The sequence below is a fragment of the Chlorocebus sabaeus genome, chromosome 10 (genome assembly GCF_047675955.1).
Source record: "Chlorocebus sabaeus isolate Y175 chromosome 10, mChlSab1.0.hap1, whole genome shotgun sequence".
NCBI classification, from domain to species: Eukaryota; Metazoa; Chordata; class Mammalia; order Primates; family Cercopithecidae; genus Chlorocebus; species Chlorocebus sabaeus.
Window position 1 is genome coordinate 73,915,801 of NC_132913.1, and position 20,760 is coordinate 73,936,560.

Consider the following 20,760-nt stretch of genomic DNA (forward strand, 5'->3'; position numbering starts at 1 on the left):
CTCTCACATTTCTTCACTCCACCCTGGTCTGTTGGACCCCTGTCCTGGAATCAGAAGTTGAGGAGTGGGAGACTTACTGGATCTAGCCAGAGTTTAAACTCTTCCGTCTTCCTCACCTGGATGGATTTCCAGGTAGATTGGTTCTCATGTTTTTAAGACATAAAAGACCCTTTGGGTTTATGCATACATATCTGTAGCCTCTTTGGTATATTAGGAAAGAAGGTGAGAAATAAGCTCGCCTTACACATATTTGCATTTATGTGTAAGGATTAGTGTCAGATTTCCTCTCTCAATCAGTAATTTAGGCAGATGCTAGACCATGCCTTGTAAAACATGGCAAAGGTTTTGCTGCGTATCTTTTAGTCAAATTAAAAAATGGAAATATTTAATACTTTTTTTTTTTTTTTTGAGATAGAATCTCACTCTGTGGCCTGGGCTGGAGTGCAGTGGCACCATCTCAGCTCACTGCAGCCTCCCCCTCCTGGGTTCAAGCAATTCTCCTGCCTCAGTCTCCTGAGTAGCTGGGACTGCAGGCACATGCTGCCACCCTTGGCTAATTTTTTGTATTTTAGTAGAGATAGGGTTTCACCGTGTTGCTCAGGCTGGTCTTGAACTCCTGAGCTCAGGCAATTCCTCTGCCTCAGCCTCCCAAAGTGCTAGGACTACAGGCATGAGCCACCACGCCTGGCTTTTTTTTTTTTTTTTTTTTAAACACAGGGTCTTGTTCTGTCACTCAGGCTGGAGTGCAGTGGCAGGCTCATGACTCATTGTAACCCGGAACTCCTGGGCCTAAGCGTTCTATCTACCTGCCTTACCCCCCCCCCCCTCCCCCCCCCCGTCATAGCTAGGACTACAGGCATGCACCACACTCCCAGCTAATTTTTAAATTTTTGTAGAAATGAGGTCTCCCTATGTTCCCCTGGAACTCCTGGTCTCAAACAATCCTCCTGCCTCAGTCTCCCAAAGTGCTGAGATTACCAGCATGAGCACCTGGACCTGGTCCAATAAATATTATAAATTCAAATTAGGCATTTCACTTCCATTTATATTCATATCCTTTTACAGGATTATTTGATAGTTATTAATGTATATTGTGATTGAGTTTTAATAGTTACTTTGGGAAAACAGAAACTACTGTTCCAGTACTTACTTGTAAGTTGTTAAAGTCCACACAATGCACTTAAACTTTATCTTGTTCAACAGATTCTGTAGCACATGAAACACTTGAAATATGTAAGAGTCACTTCTCTGGGCACTTTGCTGATTTCGTCTGCTATTTATTCACTGATTCGACATTTTATTGATCCATTACTATCTGCTTGGCAAGGTGCTGGAAAATAGGAATACTAAGAAAAAGGTTAAGGCTCCTGTCCTCAAGGCCCTCTCTCAGTCCAGTTTGGTCAAGGCTTGATGGAACACAGCAGTGGCAAACAAGCACGAGGGGCCTTATTTCACCGGTGTGCAGTCCTTTTCCAGCTCTGAAATTATGTCTATCCAAACATCCTAAATCAACAAATCAGTTTTTCTAAATCATACAAGGGCAGCTAACAAACTGGGAATAAGGCTTCGATTATTCTGACTTGATTCAAAACGATCACTGCCAATTCTTTGCCCTGCCAATCCTTTCTTTGATTACTAAGTTAAGCTTTACACACCTCACTTGCAAGAGGCTATGCTGGCTTTCTGGAAATCTGTAATTAAGTTCAGTGTTTGTGGGATGGAGTGTAATTAACGACCATTAATTACAAAGTTGCGTTCGTGAGAGCCTGCCAGACTAAGTAGCAGAAACACGAGAAGCTGATAAAAAGCTTTCCTCATTTTTAAACAAAAGTCGCACGGGACAAGGGAACGTGGACTGCCCTTGCTTCTCCCGTGGACGCGGGTGGATTGGGACGCTGGACCGTGTCTCCCCGCCCCCGCCCCCACGCCTCCTCCAGTGCTCAGCCTGAGGCCTTCGTCCAGGAGCGCTGCCGCTGACCCAGGCTCAGGAGCTGAGGACCCCGGCACAGACTCCCGGGTCTCGGGACAGGCGGCGACTGCACTCACGGAAGTGCGCTGAGCTCTCCCTTGTGGAAGGGCGCCTCTCCTCCCCCACTTCCTCCTCCAGCTCCGCGGCACAGCCTCCCGGGCCGGCTCCTCCTCCTCCCAGGTCTCCTCCCAGTGCCGCCGCGGCTCTCAGGCCCGAGGTGCGGCGCTCACCCCGGCAGTCCCCAGCCTCAGAAGCGGCGGAGCCGGAGGGAAGCCAGGGGCCGTCTGCGCTGCTGTCCCCGCCCCGCGCGCTCTGCGCCCCTTGTCCCTGGCGGTCGCTCCGAAGCTCAGCTCTCCTGCCTGCCCCGGAGCTGTCCCGGGCTAGCCGAGAGCGGCCGGCAAGTTTGGGCGCGCGCAGGCGGCGGGCCGCTGGCACTGGGCGCCTCGGTGGGGCGGGGGGAGGTGGCCACCGCTCCCGGCTCGGCGTCCCGCGCGCTCTTCCACGATGGCTTCTCCGCCGCGGCGACGGCTGCGCCTCGGTCCCCGCGGCCTCCCGCTTCTTCTCTCGGGACTCCTGCTACCTCTGTGCCGCGCCTTCAACCTAGACGTGGACAGTCCTGCCGAGTACTCTGGCCCCGAGGGAAGTTACTTCGGCTTCGCCGTGGATTTCTTCGTGCCCAGCGCGTCTTCGTAAGTGGCCGCACTTGGAACCGGAGCCAGCCCCCTCCCCCACCGCGCGCACCCACCCAGCCCGTTTCTCCACTGGGATTGATTTCCGAGAGATCCCGGCGTCTGTCTGTCTCGCCCATCCTACCCCTCAGAGTGGTTTATGTCCTGGGTGGAGGAAATATTTGGGGAAATGAACTGCCCTTGGTACCCATCACCCAGTTACATCCCGCTCCTCACCTCTTAAAATTGGTTAGGGGCAGCGGGAGAGTTTTAAAGCAGACCTGTGCTTAAAAATCGGGGAAAGTGGGAAATCAACAAAGGCTGGTCTTGCCGGACTGCCCACCTCCTGTGCCAACGTCGAGGATTTGGTCAATATCATCCCCGAACTTCTTTTTCTCCTGTACCAGTTAGGCTTCTTGGTAGCCTTTTTCTGCTTTACAGGCTTAACGCCCGTCCTTTTCAGTCTCCCTAAACAAGCCCTCCCCCACTCTTTCCGCCTCTGTCTGATTCTGTTTCTCTTCACTCCTTTTGCAGACATTCTGATGACTTAAAATGACCATACTATCCTATTGAATTCATTGTGTCTTATCTCTGGGACTGTCAGACATTTGCACATTTGAGGTTGAACAGATGAATTGAATGTGTCATCTGTTCTTTTTATAGTGATTCACTATTTAGGTCATTGTTCAGAAGGAACAAGGGTGTTTGCTGAGTTTTCACTCACTGCAGGTCATTTGAATATTGCAGTATTTCATAATTCAGTTATGTTTTCAAGTTGCCAACGTTCCGCGTTGCAAGGGCCGTCAGGATTTGTAACAGTTATTGTCATTATTGTGTTAGAAATTGTCTCCGACTTTACTGAATGCTGACATCATTCTCACCACCCCACCCCCATGGTAGCGTTAGGAGTACTGTTTTAATGAGTGTTGACTGTTTTTTTTTTTTTTTTTTTTTTTTTAATGATGTTTAAATATTGTTTTCAAGAGAGAAACTGCTCTTAGGGTGCCTTCTAAACGCTTAGACAATGTAACAACATATTTTTGTTAGCATATTTTCTGTATAAGATGTCCCTTTGGGGTGAAGTGGAGGATAATTTTGACGGTTAGTACGTGGATAGGACCATCTTCCACTACATACATGCCTAATTTGAGGGTGGTCTTAACGTTTTTCTATGACTGGTTCAGAACATTCAGCAGAATTTAGTCTTAGTGTTTTTCGAATGTTACTGAGTATCATTCATTTTGGTAACAACCTTCGCAGCAATACAGATTGGATGCAGTTAGTGGAAACTTTGTTAGTGGAGACATTATTTTATGTAGCAAGCTTAGTTTTATTTGTTGTTAGCAGTTACAGTGCTTTCTGTGAGACCTGGTGCACAGATTTTCCAACATGATAAAAATAATCATTATTTAGGCAACATTTACCAATTTCACATTCCATTTAGTCATTTTAGTCAGCGTTATCTTTTTGGTTATTATTTTTAACCACAGGGGTGTATACCAAACGTTATCTTTAAACATTTTTGTTTTCAGATACTTTCAAGTGTATGCCTTTATGAGACAGAACATTTTAGTTGCTCCCAAGGGTTCAATTTTAGATTTAATTTGTACAGAAATTCTAATGATTTTGAAAATATATGTCTTCGGTCAAAAATTAGCATTTAAATACTTAATACAAAAATTAACCAGACGTGGTGGTGCACACCTGGAATCCCAGCTCTGCGGGAGGCTGAGATGAGAGGATTGCTTGGAAAGTGGAGGTTACAGTGAATGGAGATTGTACCACTACACTCCGGCCTGGGCGGCAGAAAGAGACTGTCTGAGAAACAAAAACAAACAAAATCAAAAACGAAAACAAAACACAAAACAACAACAAAAAACTTTAAAGTTAATGGCAGTGTTTTACAAATGTACTGTTAATTCTTCAGCAATGCTCTAAGTTTAGTGTAAGATAAATGAGAGGCTGATAAACTTCAAGTGTTGTTGTTTTTTTTTTTTTTTTTTTTTTTTTTTCCCTTTGGAAAATGCAGTAATGTTGAAATATTCATGATATTTGCTACTGCTGATTACAAGCCAGGGTGACTAATCTTTGGCCACTCATTATAATCAGTGACTATGTTATGACCTCACAGGTTTACATGACTTCACTCATAGACCTTTAATGATAAGGAGAAATTGAACTTGGGTTTGGTTTCATATAATATTTTGAAATATTCATCAGCAACTTTGTTACTGATAGACTAGAGAGGCTCTAGGTATAGGTAACTTAAAAAGTGGAAACCAACCTTGAGTTTTTTTTTTTTCTTTTTTTTTTAAACAAAATATGTATGAACGGAGGTTTTTACTCACTGAGCTTTTCAGATTTAACAAAAATTTATGTAAAATTATGCTGAATTTTCTAAAAGGACATTTTAAATTTAACAAGCGTTGGAATCCAAGGTACATGGGATGCCATTTCCAATATTACCAGTTGCATTTACTGTTATTTGGTATTACCATCAACTTTTAAAAGAAGAAAAGCCACATAATGAAAAAGTATTTGTCAATTAAAGAGCGCCTTTCTTCTGAGGGGAGAAGGATTCATGAGGAGCAGTGGTTATGACGTCCACTCCGGTTGCTTTTTCCAGTTTTGGTGTCCACATACCTTGGGGAAGCTGTAGAATTATTTTCTGCCTAATTTTTCTCTTGATAGAAAATTATTATTGAATTATCTACATAGTTTTGTTGTGAAAATTAATGAGTATTTATTAAAGGGAAGGACAAATAAAGTACTAAGCAAAATGTTAAGGCGGCCCCTCAAAAAATCACTCCAGAAATGAGTCGTGTTTGAAGTAAAAATTCCCAAAAATAGTGATTTTCAAAATTATGAAAAATAAAGCATTTGCATTCTGTTTTTTTTTTTTTCCCCTGTAAGCATTTATGCTATGTTTGTAAAACTAAAATTTAAAGACTGTATGCAGGCCAATAATTAAAGTCATACTTTTCTTGTGGAGACTAATTGGAAAAATTAAAAATTACATCCTAGGTTTAATTATAATGATGACATCTTATTTTGGTAAACATGTTTTATAATTTGCTAAGCACTTGTATCTCATTTCATTCTATAGCCCACACCACCAGCGGGGAAGTAAGGGGAAGCAGATATACTCATTCTTACAGATCAGGAGGAAACGGAGGCAGAAGAGTTTGCAGTCTAGTTATTTGAGTAGGTTGGTGTGAGTAGAGGGTAAGAAAGGGAGGGATCCGAAGACGGTGTAAAATTCAAATCTCACTGTTTAAAATTCAGATATTGAATTTTTAAAGAAAATAACTGAACAATTTAAAAATTCTTCAAATATATGTCATACAGTTCTCATTTTATGTATTTCTTTATTTTAAAATAATGCTATGATGAATAACACTGGATTCTTGCCTTTTCCCCCATTAAACACTAATGGAGCCTTATCTTACAGTTGACAATGTGTAGATGTGTGTGTCTTACAAGCAGAAGGTCCTTCAATGGTTCTCAGTCCTAACTTCATGTTTGCAATATCTGAAAGCCTTTTAAGTAAAACTCCTGCCCTGGCTGTATCTTAAATCTAAAAGTAGATCTCTGACTTGATATTCCAGTGGCCTGGCCTGTAAATCATTTTTCATTGACTAGCCTGTCTTAACTCAATTTAACTAAGAAGGAACTCTTCACCAAGAGATGTCAGTTGCACCTCTGTTTCTATTAATGGTGGCATCATTTCCTCTGTAACCTTGGAAATAATTTCATATTCCTCCCTCTCATGTTCTATTTTTCTGTGTCTCTCCTACTTCACTACCTTAGTATCAGTCAGTGATTAGTCAGCAGGCAGAAGCTCCTAGAAATTCTTCCTTTTAAAGGTTTTCTTGATTCCATCTCTGCTTTCTACTCCTTATTTCAGTATAGTTATGACAAGTGTAGTCCATGGCACTCAGGTCCTCCCCAATCCCTCTGCCCATTTGTTTTATCTTTCTGTAACATCCTTTTTCATCCTGATATTCTGTTGCAAAAATTTTCATAATAAAGCTTCCGTTGCCAGCAAGAAAGTCCAAACTGCTTAACGTGGATTAAGGTCACTTGCAATCTGTCCCAACCTGTGTGTATTTTTAAAACTTCATGTACCATATCTACTCTTACCATTTTAACTGTTTTCACAACACTTTACAAAATGATGCCAGCTCATTTTTTATAAACTTCAGAGTAGCTCTGACTATATTGGTTGATTTTTCTCGTCATAAATAATATAAATGTATATTAGGGGACATAAAATTAGACTATAATTTTATTATTTAGAAAGCAATTCCTATATTGATCACTTCTGATTAAGGACATAACAATGTTTTATAGAGCATTATGAAAGACAAGGGAAAATATATGGAAATTGTAGTTACTGCTTCTGTTTTACATCATGTAGTTGTTAACTGGCATTTTTGTTTTTCTTTTGATTCAAAAAAGCATTTTTTAAAAAATGAAAAGTAAATCTGAAACTGGAATTGTGGCTTTGAAATAACATTCAGTACTATTTCATACACATTTATTTCTGTATACATGTATGATAGTTTTTCAGCAGTTCCTTTTGGTGAAGGCTCATTGATCAACTCAGAGTCAGCTAAATATATTAAACATGCTTTATCTTAGAAAGGTCAGTGCTGAAAGCAGACAAACAAGTTAGTTTATTTGGAGGGTTTGAAAAATGAACTTGTCATTGTTTGGCAGGTTGCCCTTTCTTGGTTGTCAAGGTCACATTCCCTGAATCAACTGCCTTTCAAGTACACTTTGGATAGGGAGTACATCCAAAGGCCATCCTCCTGATTGGTTCCTCTGAGCCTCATGTCTGTCTCCCGCTCACTTCCTCCTCTGATACCTCTCCCTCCCTATCTCTCTTTTCTCTTTTTCTATCTCTTGTCCTTCTTTTCTTTTTCTTTTCCTCTATCTCTTTTCCTCCTTTCCATCCATCTTTCTGTCCCCCTCCCAAACTCAATCCTTTATATTTTAGCACTTCTTGGTGTGGATGTAAACCTTAATTTTGAAGTCCCAGAGAGTTATTTAATGGCAATGTTACCAGTCATTAAAAAAAATGTAGAGGATGGGGATGCTGATGGTGTTCTTGGACACACTTTTTGGAGGGAAATGGAGTCTATCAGGAGAGAGTTGCAGGCATAAGAAATTAAGTCACTCAGCTTCAGATTTACACTGCTCATCAGTGAAAACTCTTGTCAACCTTGCCTCACCCTGTGTATTCTCCCCACCTCTCCACTATTGATAAGAAATGTTTAAGCCAATTTTTCTACCCTTCTTTCTCCTTTTCTCCTTCCTTTGAGTTAATCACTTGACCATTAATGGCCCTTTGAAAAAACTGAGAAAAGAAAAGCCCTTTTAAAGACAGAATTTAAGTTTTACATTTTCTACTCTTTTAGGGAATAACTTATTAATGACATCAATTGTTTTCAGGACCAAGATGATAATTAAATACCATCCTCTTGTATTTTCCTGGTATTTCAGATTTTCTAAGTTTGCATTTATTTATTATCACCTTCAGAAAATTTGTTTTTAAAGTAATTATAGTGTTGTCTCTATTCAATAGAAAAGGGAACAGAGATTCAAAGTTACTCCTTCAGTTGATTTGCAGTGTCTATAAATTTTAATTCCAAACTGTTTCCATTAGATAGTGCTGCTTAGATCACAAACTTTTTTTTTTTCTGGTCTGTCAGTTTTCTTACCCTAATTAAGCTGTTGTACACATTCATTAGTCATTCTTAGATGAAATTCAAGTAACAATTATTTTTATAGAGTATTTTATTAACTTTGTTTTTTGTAGTGTGTGTTCCTTTTTTTTTTGAGGTGTTTTGAGGTGGAGTCTCACTCTGTTGCCCAGGCTGGAGTGCAGTGGCACAATCTTGGCTTGCTGCAACCTCTGCCTCCTGGATTCAAGCAATTTCTGGCTAATTTTTGCATTTTTGTTAGAGATGGAGTTTCACCATGTTGGCCAGGCTGGTTTTGAACTCCTGACCTCAAGTGATCCGCCTGACTGGGCCTCCCAAAGTACTAGGATTACAGGTGTGAGCTACCATGCTTGGCCTGTGTTGCTTTTTATTCCTTAGTTTTTTTATATAGCATCTTTTATCACCTTGTATCCAGTTTTCTATGCAAATATTTGTTTTTCACTATGCAACTTCCTCGTAAGACTTTAACATATGTCTAAGATAATTTTGCTTTCTCCATCTCTTCATTGTTCTCTTTAAAAAACTTAAATATCTTAATGATAAGTTTCATATCGAGATGGCATTTTGGATGAAAAACTTCATTCCTTTGCTTTTTTCCCTCACAAATTTAGCATGTAAATATTGACACATTCCTTTTATATTATTCTGCCATTTCTGTGGCATTTCACCAGTGTGCAAGTCTGCACATGAAGGTATGCTTAGGAAAACTTAATGAACATCCATATTTGTACACCTGAGTACCATCATTTCGTGCCTAAAATGTGCAAATAGCCTGATGAAAAGCAACAGGCTTGTTCCTGGTCTTATCCAAGGAACTCAAGCTATGTGCTGCCAGTAGAGTGCTGTTTTCATTCAGAGAACTCTCCTACCGGGCTCTTTTTCTCTGTCTTTGTTGAAGGCCTTCTAATAACTTTCCAGCTCTCTCTGTCTTATAGTGCCAAGTAAAGAAAGTATCTGAAACCCCAAATTAAGTAGAGATGTTACATAAGGAAATTGTTTTAAGGGTAATTTAAATAATTGGATGTTTAATAGAAGATGCTTTCTGCATTTTTGAGGGGTTCAGACATAGTGGAAATGACTTATTTATATATGGCTACTTTAAGATTGAGACATAGCTATTGAATTGACTTTGCTACACCACTGTCCATTTAAACTTTTCTTGAGTTCTTATGTGGCAGGCCCAGAAGATGAATTAGAGTACCCTGCATTCAAAGAGGCAATTTATCATAAGATAGGCAGAATAGTTTTGACCAAAAAATTATAAAAGATATTGTAAGACAGGGATCCCCAGCCCTCGGGCCATGGACGAGTACCGGCCCACAGCCTGTTAGGGACCATGCTGCACAGCAGGAAGCGAGCAGCAGGAAAGTGAGCATTACCACCTGAGCTCTGCCTCCTGTCAGATCAGCGGTGGCATTAGATTCTCATAGGAGCAAACACTATTGTGTGAACCCTGTTGTGAAGTGTGCATGCAAGGGATCTAGGTTACATGCTTCTTATGAGAATCTAATGCCTGATGATCTGAGTTGGACAGTTTTATCCTGAAAGCATCCCCCTCTATGTCTGGGGAAGAAAAAGTTGGGAACCACTGCTGTAAGGTACTATTTGAAGACAATCCAGAAGTGATTTTTGCTTGTAGGTTTCCAGGCAAAGCCTGAGAACCAGTTTTCCTATCCTGACCTAGAACCTGGTATTATCCACAACACTTAAGAACGTGTACATACCTGTGCTTATATTACTCTCCTTAGGACTACTGTGGCAATGACCCAAGCAAGCACTATTCAAGATATTGACCCTGAAAAGCAAACTTATCTGAACTGTTCTTTTGCTCTAGTATGCACTCAAAAATCATTTAATTCTGATGAAAAGGGGTAGTTGTGTGATTTTCGGGTCAAATTTTAAACCTGTTAAAAAATTGTGTATGTAATAAATTTACATATTATAGTTTACACACACACACACACACACACACACACACAAAGTTTCACTGTGTTAACCAGCTCTGCTCTAGATAAAGAACCAATGGGGTTTTGATGACGAGCTGCTTTCTTAGTTATGGGAGGTAGGGACTCTCTTACTTGTAGCCTTTTTTTTTTTTTTGAGACAGAGTTTTCCTCTGTTGCCCAGGCTGCTGGACTGCAGTGGTGCCATCTTGGCTTACTGCAACCTTCACCTCCTGGGTTCAAGCGATTCTCCTGCCTCAGCCTCCTTAGTAGCTGGGATTACAGGCTCATGCCACCATGTCTGGCTAATTTTTCAAAATTTTTAGTAGAGATGGGGTTTTGCCATGTTGGTCTCGAACTCCTGACCTCAAGTGATCCGCCTGCCTCAGCCGCCCAAAGTGTTGGGATTACAGGCGTGAGCCACTGTTCCCAACCTCTTTTTTTCTTATAAAAGATTTTTGCTGAATGAAAACTAAGTTCATTTTCTACCCAGAATCATTTTGCTGTGATAGGAGAGAGCCAACATTGGTCTTTTACTGATGCCAAATATGACTGCATGAAGCTCTATTAAACAGGGCGTGGTTTGGTTGGGAGTTACATCTTTATTTTGAATTTGTGGATTTTTAAGATAAGTGTCAGAAAACGAGATTCTTTGTAACCCTGCAATTCGTACAGCCAGCTTTTGTCTAGTGTAGATGAGATTTGGCAGCTACTACCCAGAATAAGAAATGATTTTAAGAGTTCAAATGAATGCATTCCATATTTAAGATGTACATTCGTTCTAATTTCACAAAAAGGTGAAAAGCAATTGTAAATGTTTCCTTTGCCAGGATAATTTAAGTGACTTAGTATTTAATGAAATAAAATTGTTATGGTGATAGCATTTTAGGATTGTTTTTGTCTACCTGTATCCTGTTTTACCTGGCTGAATTCCCCCATCTGTGTTCTGATACAGCATACTGTCTCTCAGACAGGGTTTCAGACTACTATTGGATAACTCACAGATATCTCAAACAAACATATTGATAATAGAATTCATGGTTTTTCTGTAAATATTTATTTTATTTTATTTCTTGAGACAGGGACTCGCTGTTTCACCGAAGCTGTTTGCTTACTTTCTAGCACTTGTAATCACAGCTCACTTCAGCTTCAATGTCGGGGACTCAAGCCGTCCTCCTGTCTCAGGACCCCAGCTCCACCCCCAAAGTTGGGACCACAGGTGCATGCCACCACACCCAGTGAATTATTTTATTCTTTGTAGAGATGGGGGTCTTACTATGTTGCCTAGGCTAGTCTTGACCTCCTGTAAGTACTTAATCTGCCTTCTGCTTCTCTGCTCTCTAGGCTTTTCTCCCATCAATGCACGCAAGAAGGAAACCTAGGTGGCATTCTTAAATGTCTTTTCTCTCATATTCAGGCCTCCAGCTATTGCTGTTCTACTCCAGATGTTTTTTTCCATCTGTCATCTATCTCTCCACCCACCCTCCTACTGCAGATCATGCTCACCTGCTCCCTGGGTTGTGGTCAGCCCTTTGCTTTCCTTGTTCCATTTTTTTCTCCCTCTCCTTTAACGCTTTCCCCATAAGGCATAAAATTTAGTTTTCTTTAGTAGATGATTTCATTCTTCTCCTTAAAACACTCGGTGTCTTCAAATGAACCTTGGGATAAAACAAAGTTTAACCATGGCCAAAAGGCCCTGTTTGACTTAGCTATTGCCAGGTTCCTTGACCTTATCTTGTGCCACTCCTGGCTTGCCCTCTCCTTCAGCCATACGTTTCTTCGTAGCTCCTGAAGGTTCTTTCTTGCCCGGGTCTTTCTACTTCTGCCTGGGTCTTTCTACTTCTGCCTGGGTCTTTCTACTTCTGCCTGGCGTATTCCCTCCATCTTTTCATTCCACTTCCCTCATCCCCACTCCCCACTCCCCTCCATCCTCAATACACAAATGCTCCTAGGCACCCTCCTTCTGATCCTGTGCATCTTAATGTTGTGGTGAGTTCCTTAGAAATAACTTCTCAGTCTACTTTATCTAAAAGAGGACTTTCTTCCCTATTCTTTAAAGACGATTTCCTTAGAGAGACTTCCCTTTACCTAGAGGAAATCTTTCCCCTCTCATCCTTGGAGATAACTGCTCTGTCTAAAGAAGATCCCCCCTCCCTATTCCCAAAAATCTCTCTCAGCTAATTTTTTGCTTACGTGGTAGGACTTGTAATAGTAATTTGTTTGTTGGCAGTTTCTTGCCGTTGCCTCTAAGAGAATTTAAGATAATTCCTCCATTAAGAGCAGGAACCAGCTGAGCACAGTGGCTCATGCCTGTAATCCCAGCACTTTGGGAGGCCAAGGCAGGCGGAGGTCAGGAGTTCGAGACCAACCTGACCACAATATGGTGAAACCCTGTCTCTACTAAAAATATAAAAATTAGGCAGGCGTGGTGGTGGGTGCCTGTAATTCCAGCTACTCAGGAGACTGAGGCAGGAGAATCACTTGAACCAGGGAGGCGGAGGATACAGTGAGCCAAGATCATGCCATTGCATTCTAGCGTGGGTGACAAGAGCAAGACTGTCTCAAAAAAACAAACAAATGAAAAAAAAATTTAAAAAACAAAACCAGGAACCAAGGTTGTTTTATTCATCTGGTATCTCTAGTGCTCGGGACCTTGCTTTATGTAGAAGAAACACTCAATTCATGTCTTTTATGAAGGAATAGAAAACAACAAAAGAAAAGATCTCTTTAGAATTAAATATTTTACTCCTGATTATTGTGTCTTTGGTTTATTTTACCTTAATGACAAAGAAATTGAATAGTGGTCCTAATCTTTGACCAAGAATTGATTTGATTAATCTTGCGATAAGAAATTTTTTAATTAAATAGTTAGCTATTAAAAAAATTAAGCCTAGGCAATGTAGTGAGACCCCACCCCTACAAAAAATGTTTTAAAAAAATAGCTGAGCATGGTGGCATATGCCTGTAGTTCTACCTACTCAGGAGGCTGAGGAAGGAGGATTGCTTGAACCAGGAGTTGGAGGTTGGAGTTGAGCTGAGTTGTGATTGTGCCATTGCACTCCAGCCTAGGTGACAGAGCAAGACCTTGTCTCTTAAAAAAAAAAAAAGTAGAATAAAATAAAAATTACAGCAATATTTTTAATGCAAGATAATTTTTTCTAAATGGAAAAATAATATTTATAATTATACTTTGGAATAATTTATTTAGAATATATTTATATTTTTTGCTCAACATTCAGGATATAGAAAATGCATAGCAATTCTCACATGCTCACGCGCACACACACACACACGCACACACCAGAACACCAAAACAAAACTTTCCTGCCTGTAGGGAGCATACATTTTTAACAGCTTTACTGAGATATTTGACATACAATAAACTGTACACATTTAAAGTGTATGATTGACCTGCATAAATTCCTAAATGAATGTAACCCTGAACTTGCCTTATAAAGTTATCAGGAAAATAAACGATATCAAATTATGTATGCATGCAAGAGAATACCAAATGAATAATGGAGATTATGCTCTCCGTGAATAGCAAATGGTTTTTTTTTGTTTTTTTGTTTTTTTTTTTTTTTTTGAGACAGAGTCTGGCTCTGTCGCCCAGGCTGGAGTGCAGTGGCGGGATCTCAGCTCACTGCAAGCTCCGCCTCCCGGGTTCACGCCATTCTCCTGCCTCAGCCTCCCGTGTAGCTGGGACTACAGGCGCCGGCCACCTCACCCGGCTAGTTTTTTGTATTTTTTAGTAGAGACGGGGTTTCACCGTGTTAGCCAGGATGGTCTCGATCTCCTGACCTCGTGATCTGCCTGTCTCGGCCTCCCAAAGTGCTGAGATTACAGGCTTGAGCCACCGCGCCCGGCCAGCAAATGGTTTTAAAAAAGATTTGTTAGTAAGAGAATGGTTGCTCCTCATAAATCAGAAGATACTGCTCACGCTTTATTTCATTTAAACTTTTGTCTACCCCTTTTGTATTTTAGCCGGATGTTTCTTCTTGTGGGAGCTCCCAAAGCAAACACGACCCAGCCTGGGATTGTGGAAGGAGGGCAAGTCCTCAAATGTGACTGGTCTTCTACCCGCCGGTGCCAGCCAATTGAATTTGATGCAACAGGTAAATATTGATGCACAATTTTCTTTTCATTGATTTCATTTGATTTTTTTTTAGCAATTGGTTTAAATGTAGCCATTTAATACAATAATATCTATACGCACCTCAGACCCACAGGGAAAATTATGTAAAGACAAACGATTTATTACATGATTTTTTCCTACAATTTTTTTCGTAGATCAAAGTATTAAAATTACATTGTATTTCCTTTGGTTCATATGTCTTCTACCATAAACTGATAGTATCAACCCACAGAAATTTGGGATGAATCTATTAAGATTTTTTTTACTTTTTCTGAGAATCGGGAGCTCATAGGCACAGAAAGACTTTTTTGCTGCTTCTCTGTCTACCAAAGTGAAGCATGATTCACTGATTATTATAGAAGACCAAATCTCAGATCATGAATATATCCAAGCCTTGGGCTGTGCTATAAAAAGCAGTTGAGGAGGCCAGGCGTGGTGGCTCACGCCTGTAATCCCAGCACTTCAGGAGGCTGAGGCGGGGGGATCACAAGGTCAGGAGTTCCAGACCAGCCTCAGCAACATGTTGAGACCCTGTCTCTACTAAAAATACAAAAATTAGCTGGGTGTGGTGCACGTCTGTAATCCCAGCTACTCAGGAGGCTGAGGTAAGAGAATCCCTTGAACCTGGGAGGTGGAAGTTACAGTGAGCTGAGATCACACCACTGTACTCCAGCCTGGACGACAGAGGGAGACTCCATCTCAAGAAAAAAAAAAAAAAGCAATTGAGGAATCTTTTGCATTCAAGTAGACTTAGATGCCGTAAACAACACTTATCAAGGCTTTGTTGGGAAAATTATATGTTATGGTTCTGATAACAGGAGAATTTTATCTTAGGGACAAATTTCAGTGTCAGGATTGTGGGAGCAAGGAGAAAAATAGCATGCAGAAGATGAGAAATAAGTTTTACATTTTTACCAGTGAAATAAAATATGCAGAATTCTGTACACATTTATATTGGTATATTTATTTATATTTGTGAAATCTTAGATAATCATTAAGGAAATAGTGTGACATTCTTCTAGTATAATAGTCTTACAAAATTTTTTATTGATTCTGATTTGCTGGCTTTGACAGAGTGCTTTAAGATAAACCTACACAAAATTAATCCTTTTTTCCATATTGTTATTTCCTGCCAGTACTAAAATATATTGATTCTGGGAAATATGTCAGTGAAACAGGAATCATGATGTGGACTGTTCCATTTGACATTGTGATCAGTGCCAAAATGATTGTTAGTCATTAAGCCAGCTGTTAATGGGAACCAGATCACATGCACATGCTTTTGGGTTTTTTTTTTTTCCATTTAAAATTATCTACATTAAACTCTGTTGTATTTTTCCATATATGGCTAATACTTGGAAAACTCCAAGAGTTTGTAAAAAGGCTCAATTTTACCATAAATGGAGAAATACCTGTGACTCAGAATATGATGGTTTTAGGGCATTTATTGTCTAACAAAATATGAGAACTAGTAAAACGAAACCACAGTTTAGATTTTGATAGGTCGAACTGTTCAAATGTTTCTATACTTAACACCATAGGTTTTTGTGTATTGCAGGATAATTTATTGCTTCAGGTAATTTTTTGTTTATTGAAAATAATATGTGCACATGGTAAAACAAATTTTAAACAGTCTCAAAGCATGTACAATGAAACATTCACTCACATCAGTCTTCTCAGAGACAATCACTTTTTTTTTTTTTTTTTTTTTTTTGAGATAGGGTCTCGCTCTGTCACTTGGGCTGGAGTGCAGTGGTGTGATCATGGCTCATTGCAGCCTCCGCCTCCCAGGCTCAAGTGATCTTCCCACCTCAGCCCCACAAGGAGTTGGGACTACAGAGGTGTGCCACCAGCCTGGCTAGTTTTTATGTATTTTTTTTTAAAAGAGATGGGGTTTTGCCATATTGCCCAGGCTGGTCTCAAAACATCTGGGCTCAAGCAGTCTGCCCCCCTCAGCCTCCCGAAGTGCTGAGACTACAGGTGTGGCCTACTGTGCTCAGCCTGAGGCAATTACTCTTAACAATTTCATTTATCCTTCTAGAATTTTCTTATGTCTATATATGTATGCATCCTTGAAGGAAAGGCAACTCAAAAATCTGATGCCTCCCCGCACTGTTCTAACAGTAGAAATCTCTTGTAGATCTTTCCTTATTGGTATATGAATTTACCTCATATTTTGTAAATCACTGATACTATTCTATTGTATATATGTACCTTATTTGCTTAAATTATATGTTCTACTAGAGGATACTTCGATTATTTCCAGTCTTTTATTGTGAACACTGCTGTAGTGAAAATGTTATACACAAGTATTTGTACAAATATGTGAATATATCTGTACGATAAAGGAGATCTTTGGATATGTATATTTAAAGTTTTGTTAGGTATTATAAACTTTCCCTCACAGAAGTTTACACCCCTCCAGTTATGTTTTGAAACCCATGGCAACCTCATTTATTACCATATTTTTAAATCTTTGTCAGTTTTGTAGGAGGAAATAGTATCTGTTATGGTAATTTGCATTTCTTTAATTACTAGTAAGACTGAGTGTCTTCATATTTGTTGGTAAGCCTTTAGTATCCCTTTTCCTGTGAGCTACTTTTAGTATATTTGTACATATTTTCTATTAATTTGTGATTTCAATAAATGAATCTCAGTTTATGGCACTCCATCCTTTCAGTGTTTAGTCCAGAATCTGGAGCCATGTTTGACATTGCATCTTTCAGTAGGTCAAAATGTAACTGTTTCTCATCAGTCCACTGCTAATATCCTGGTCCAAGCTCCATTGTCTCCCATCTGGACTATTGTCCTAGATTTTTTAATTAAGGCACTGCCAGCAACGAGATGGCACATTTAAATTGGGGTAATTTGACTATTTACAGAGGACTGTGCAGGTACCTGGGGATTGACTATATATCAGCACTAGTTAAAATGTGGCCTCTAGGCCTGAAGGCAGTGGTTACCAGAATCTGAAAACAGAATACTAGGTATAGAGAGCCACGTGACAGGAGCTATGGCTTTTTTCAGAGGGCAAGAGCCAGCCCCAAATGACCAGGGGATTAAAACAATGAGCTCACTCTGCTTCCTCCCTTTGATTCTCTGTGCTGTTCTGTGCCTCATAAACAGTAGACACTTTCCCACCTCACCCTTACCTGGGCTGTGTTTCCTGCCGGGACATTCTTTCCCTAAATGTTCACTGAGTATCTGCTTCACCATCATTTTGAGAATGGCTCAAATATGATCTTCTCAGTGATGCCCTGACCATCTTACTTAAAATTGCAACTCCCCCTTCTCACCTTGTACTTCCATCCTCTTCTCTATGTTTCCCAGTAGTGCTTACATTGTTATACGTTATTTATTTATTTTTAGTGACTGTCTCTTTCCCTCAATTAGAATGTAAGTTCCATGAGGACAGTTTTTTATCTTTGTTCATTGCTGAAACTCCAGGGCCTAGAACATTGTCCAGTGCCCGGCACAAGTTAGTGCCCAATAAATTGAAGAGATGAATGTATGATAAGAAGTTTTTGTATAGTAAGGAAATAAATAAAGTCCTTTAGTTGTCATAGATGTACATACATATATAAAATATATTTATATGTATAATACATATATTCTTATGTATATGTATATCTTTTGTCCCTGTTTATGATATTTCTGTAATCCTTTTGTATAACTTCTGAGACCTCCCCAGTGGAAAAGAAATTAAGACTTAATTTTTTTACGTTAGTATTTTTATTCAAATGGTGTTTATTTGAATGTAAGAGGACAACATAGATTTAAATAACCCAGTCAAGAAAATGTATATCTAAAACAGCCGCATTAAACCATGTTGTATTGAGTTTCAAGGAAGAAGTGCTTATAGCTTATAGCATCCTGCTAAACTTTATGTCTCTCTCCCAAGGAACTCTTCATCCCATCCTAGACCAAACATATAAGCATCTCTACAATACAAATGTCTTTTCTCTTTATTATCTCAAGGGAGACAGAGGCTGAGCAGATATGTGGGGTTTCTGAAGGCAACCTCCCTGGGGCTCAAACTCTGGTTCTGCCAGTTACCAGCTGTTGATGTTATACAGGTTACTATTAGGTTACCCTCTTCTCCCTAGTAGAGTATTCTCATCAACCTGCTCCATAGGTGTGGATTACACCAAATGAGTTAATTACGTATAAGTGAAGACTTTTAAAGTGCTTAGGACAGGGATTGGCATACTGAAATGGCTCAGTAAACATGAGCTGTTTCAAGTTGCTATTCCTCCCTTTTGCCTTCTTAGAGACCCTCCCTATTCCTTCATTTGCTTCTGTATCCCTGCTGCATTCTCCCTTTTCCTTTCTCCCCCAATTTTGAAGTATGTTTAAAGTGTTTTTACCTGAAAAACTAATCAAAAACTGTTTTCCCTTGAAGATGTATCTTTTCTTAGTCATATCTTTCTCTTTTCTTTCGTTTACATCCATGATTTTTGAATACATATTGTGTCTTCATCACTTTCCATGCTTCAACCCAATAGAATCACTGTTGGGTTGTGGCAAGGACCCAACCCAGCAGTGATTCTAGCCGCGATTGTTAGCAGCAGCCTATTTGCTGGCTTCAGTGGATGGTTATGGTCCCTCATCTCTTTGGACTGCTCTTTTACAATCACCCCATTGGTGATTAAACCCTCCTTAAAGTTTCTGCTCTTTGTCTGCTTGACGTGATCACATCCTTTTATCCCTCCTAAACTTCTTGATACTATTGTGGGCTTTCCTCTTTGACTCTTTTTCATCTCTCCATTATTTGTTATACCTCATGGTGTCATGAAAAGGAATAGGCCTTGTAGTTAAACAGACATGGGCTCAAATCTAGCCTCTGTCATTTTTTTCTAACATTACCTTGGGAAAATTACCTGCCATTCTCTGCTGTATAATACATTCCAGGGGTGATCATGAAGAGTATAAATTGGTTAGTTTATTTACTTTCTTGTGTTTCTGAGCCCAGAACAGATTTTAATGCTTAAAAGTGCCCTGTCCTCATGTTTTTAATATTTGGGAAATAATTTACTTTATGAAATAGTCTCAAGAAAATTAGCTGTAATTGTATGATGTGGGAGACATTACAACACTTTGTCGTTATTCACATTTTTTTAAACTTCTGGGAAGAACTTTGGTATGCCCATGTGACTTTTTCTGGCCCATAAAACATGCGCAGAATTGTGTCATTTCTGGGTGGCAGAGTTTAAGAGCTGGGGCATTATTCTGCTGCTTCCCAGATGGCATAGTGAGTAGTGATAGTTTAAATGGTAGAACTTCTGTCAACCTGAGGCCTGTAGTAAGGAAGACACAAAGATTAGACTCTTACTCGTATGTGCGTGTACAAAAAAAAACTATTGTTATTTTTAACTACTTGAGATTTGGGGGATGCTTGTTACCATAACATCATGGAAACTAAACTGAATAACACATATAGGGATATTAAAATGGAATATTATCAATAATCAGCTGCTGGAAAATGGTTATTAAAACCACTTTCTATTCTGCATGCCAGTTTGGTCTTCCTTTAAGTTTCTAGTCTGACTTACTGAGTATCTGAGTGACTAAATGACTAGGTATCATTGCTTATGCTAAAAATGGCCCCAGATGTTGAGTTGCATTTGGATTGGGAGAAAGTATAAATAGACTAAGTACCTGATAGGGGTATCATAGCTTTGGGGTTCCTTGAGTATAGTGATTTAAAACTGGCATGTGTTTTGTGGCGACTCTGGAAGCTATTGCTATAGAGTTGTTGCAAAAGATGTCATTTCTGTGGGGACAGGAGGATTTGAAGCCCAAATGACTCCTGTGTCTACCAGGTTTTGTTTCTTCAAATGTGAGCCGTCACCTGGCAGGGCAAAGAGAAGTACTCTGGACAACTGGGTGGACAGCTGTATAGGAAAGGTCATGTAAGGATTCTCACCAAAGAGGTATGTCTGGTTCTGTCCTGCCGGAAAGCTGTGGTTCTGTCTTATATCCTTGTAAATAGACTGGTGCTGCATATGGCCTTTGGTAGTTTTCTGAGTCTGAAAGTTTAATTGAGACTTAAGAAGCCCCAGATGATTGTTACATCAACATTTGAAGTTTGTAACTATATGAAATATTCTAGGCTAGTTGCTGTATAGTCTGTTTCTCCTTTGAAAAAACAGAATAGTAACTATATTCTTTCCTACAAAAAAGAACAAACCTCAGCTAGCTCTAGAATCACAATAAACAATTTTACAGTAAAGTGCTTGGAGATACTCTAAATGCTCGGCATTAAGTAATATTTTGTAAAATGGTCCTTTCCTCTCCCATTTGCCTTTTAGGTCAG

At 39.7% G+C, this 20,760-nt stretch overlaps 1 protein-coding gene across 2 annotated transcripts in view; it reads left to right on the forward strand.

Moving 5' to 3' along the window:
• Nucleotides 1–2,135: 2,135 nt before the first annotated feature.
• ITGAV (integrin subunit alpha V) overlaps nucleotides 2,136–20,760 on the forward strand; it is a 91,090-nt gene continuing 72,465 nt past the window's right edge. Inside the window, exons 1-2 of one of the 2 annotated variants that reach the window (XM_007965573.3) lie at nucleotides 2,136–2,658; nucleotides 14,294–14,424. In XM_007965573.3, coding sequence (XP_007963764.1) covers nucleotides 2,474–2,658; nucleotides 14,294–14,424 — 316 coding nt within the window. In that variant the 5' untranslated portion in view covers nucleotides 2,136–2,473. The remainder of the gene's footprint in view (nucleotides 2,659–14,293; nucleotides 14,425–20,760) is intronic. The other variant, XM_007965574.3, reaches the window with a different exon arrangement.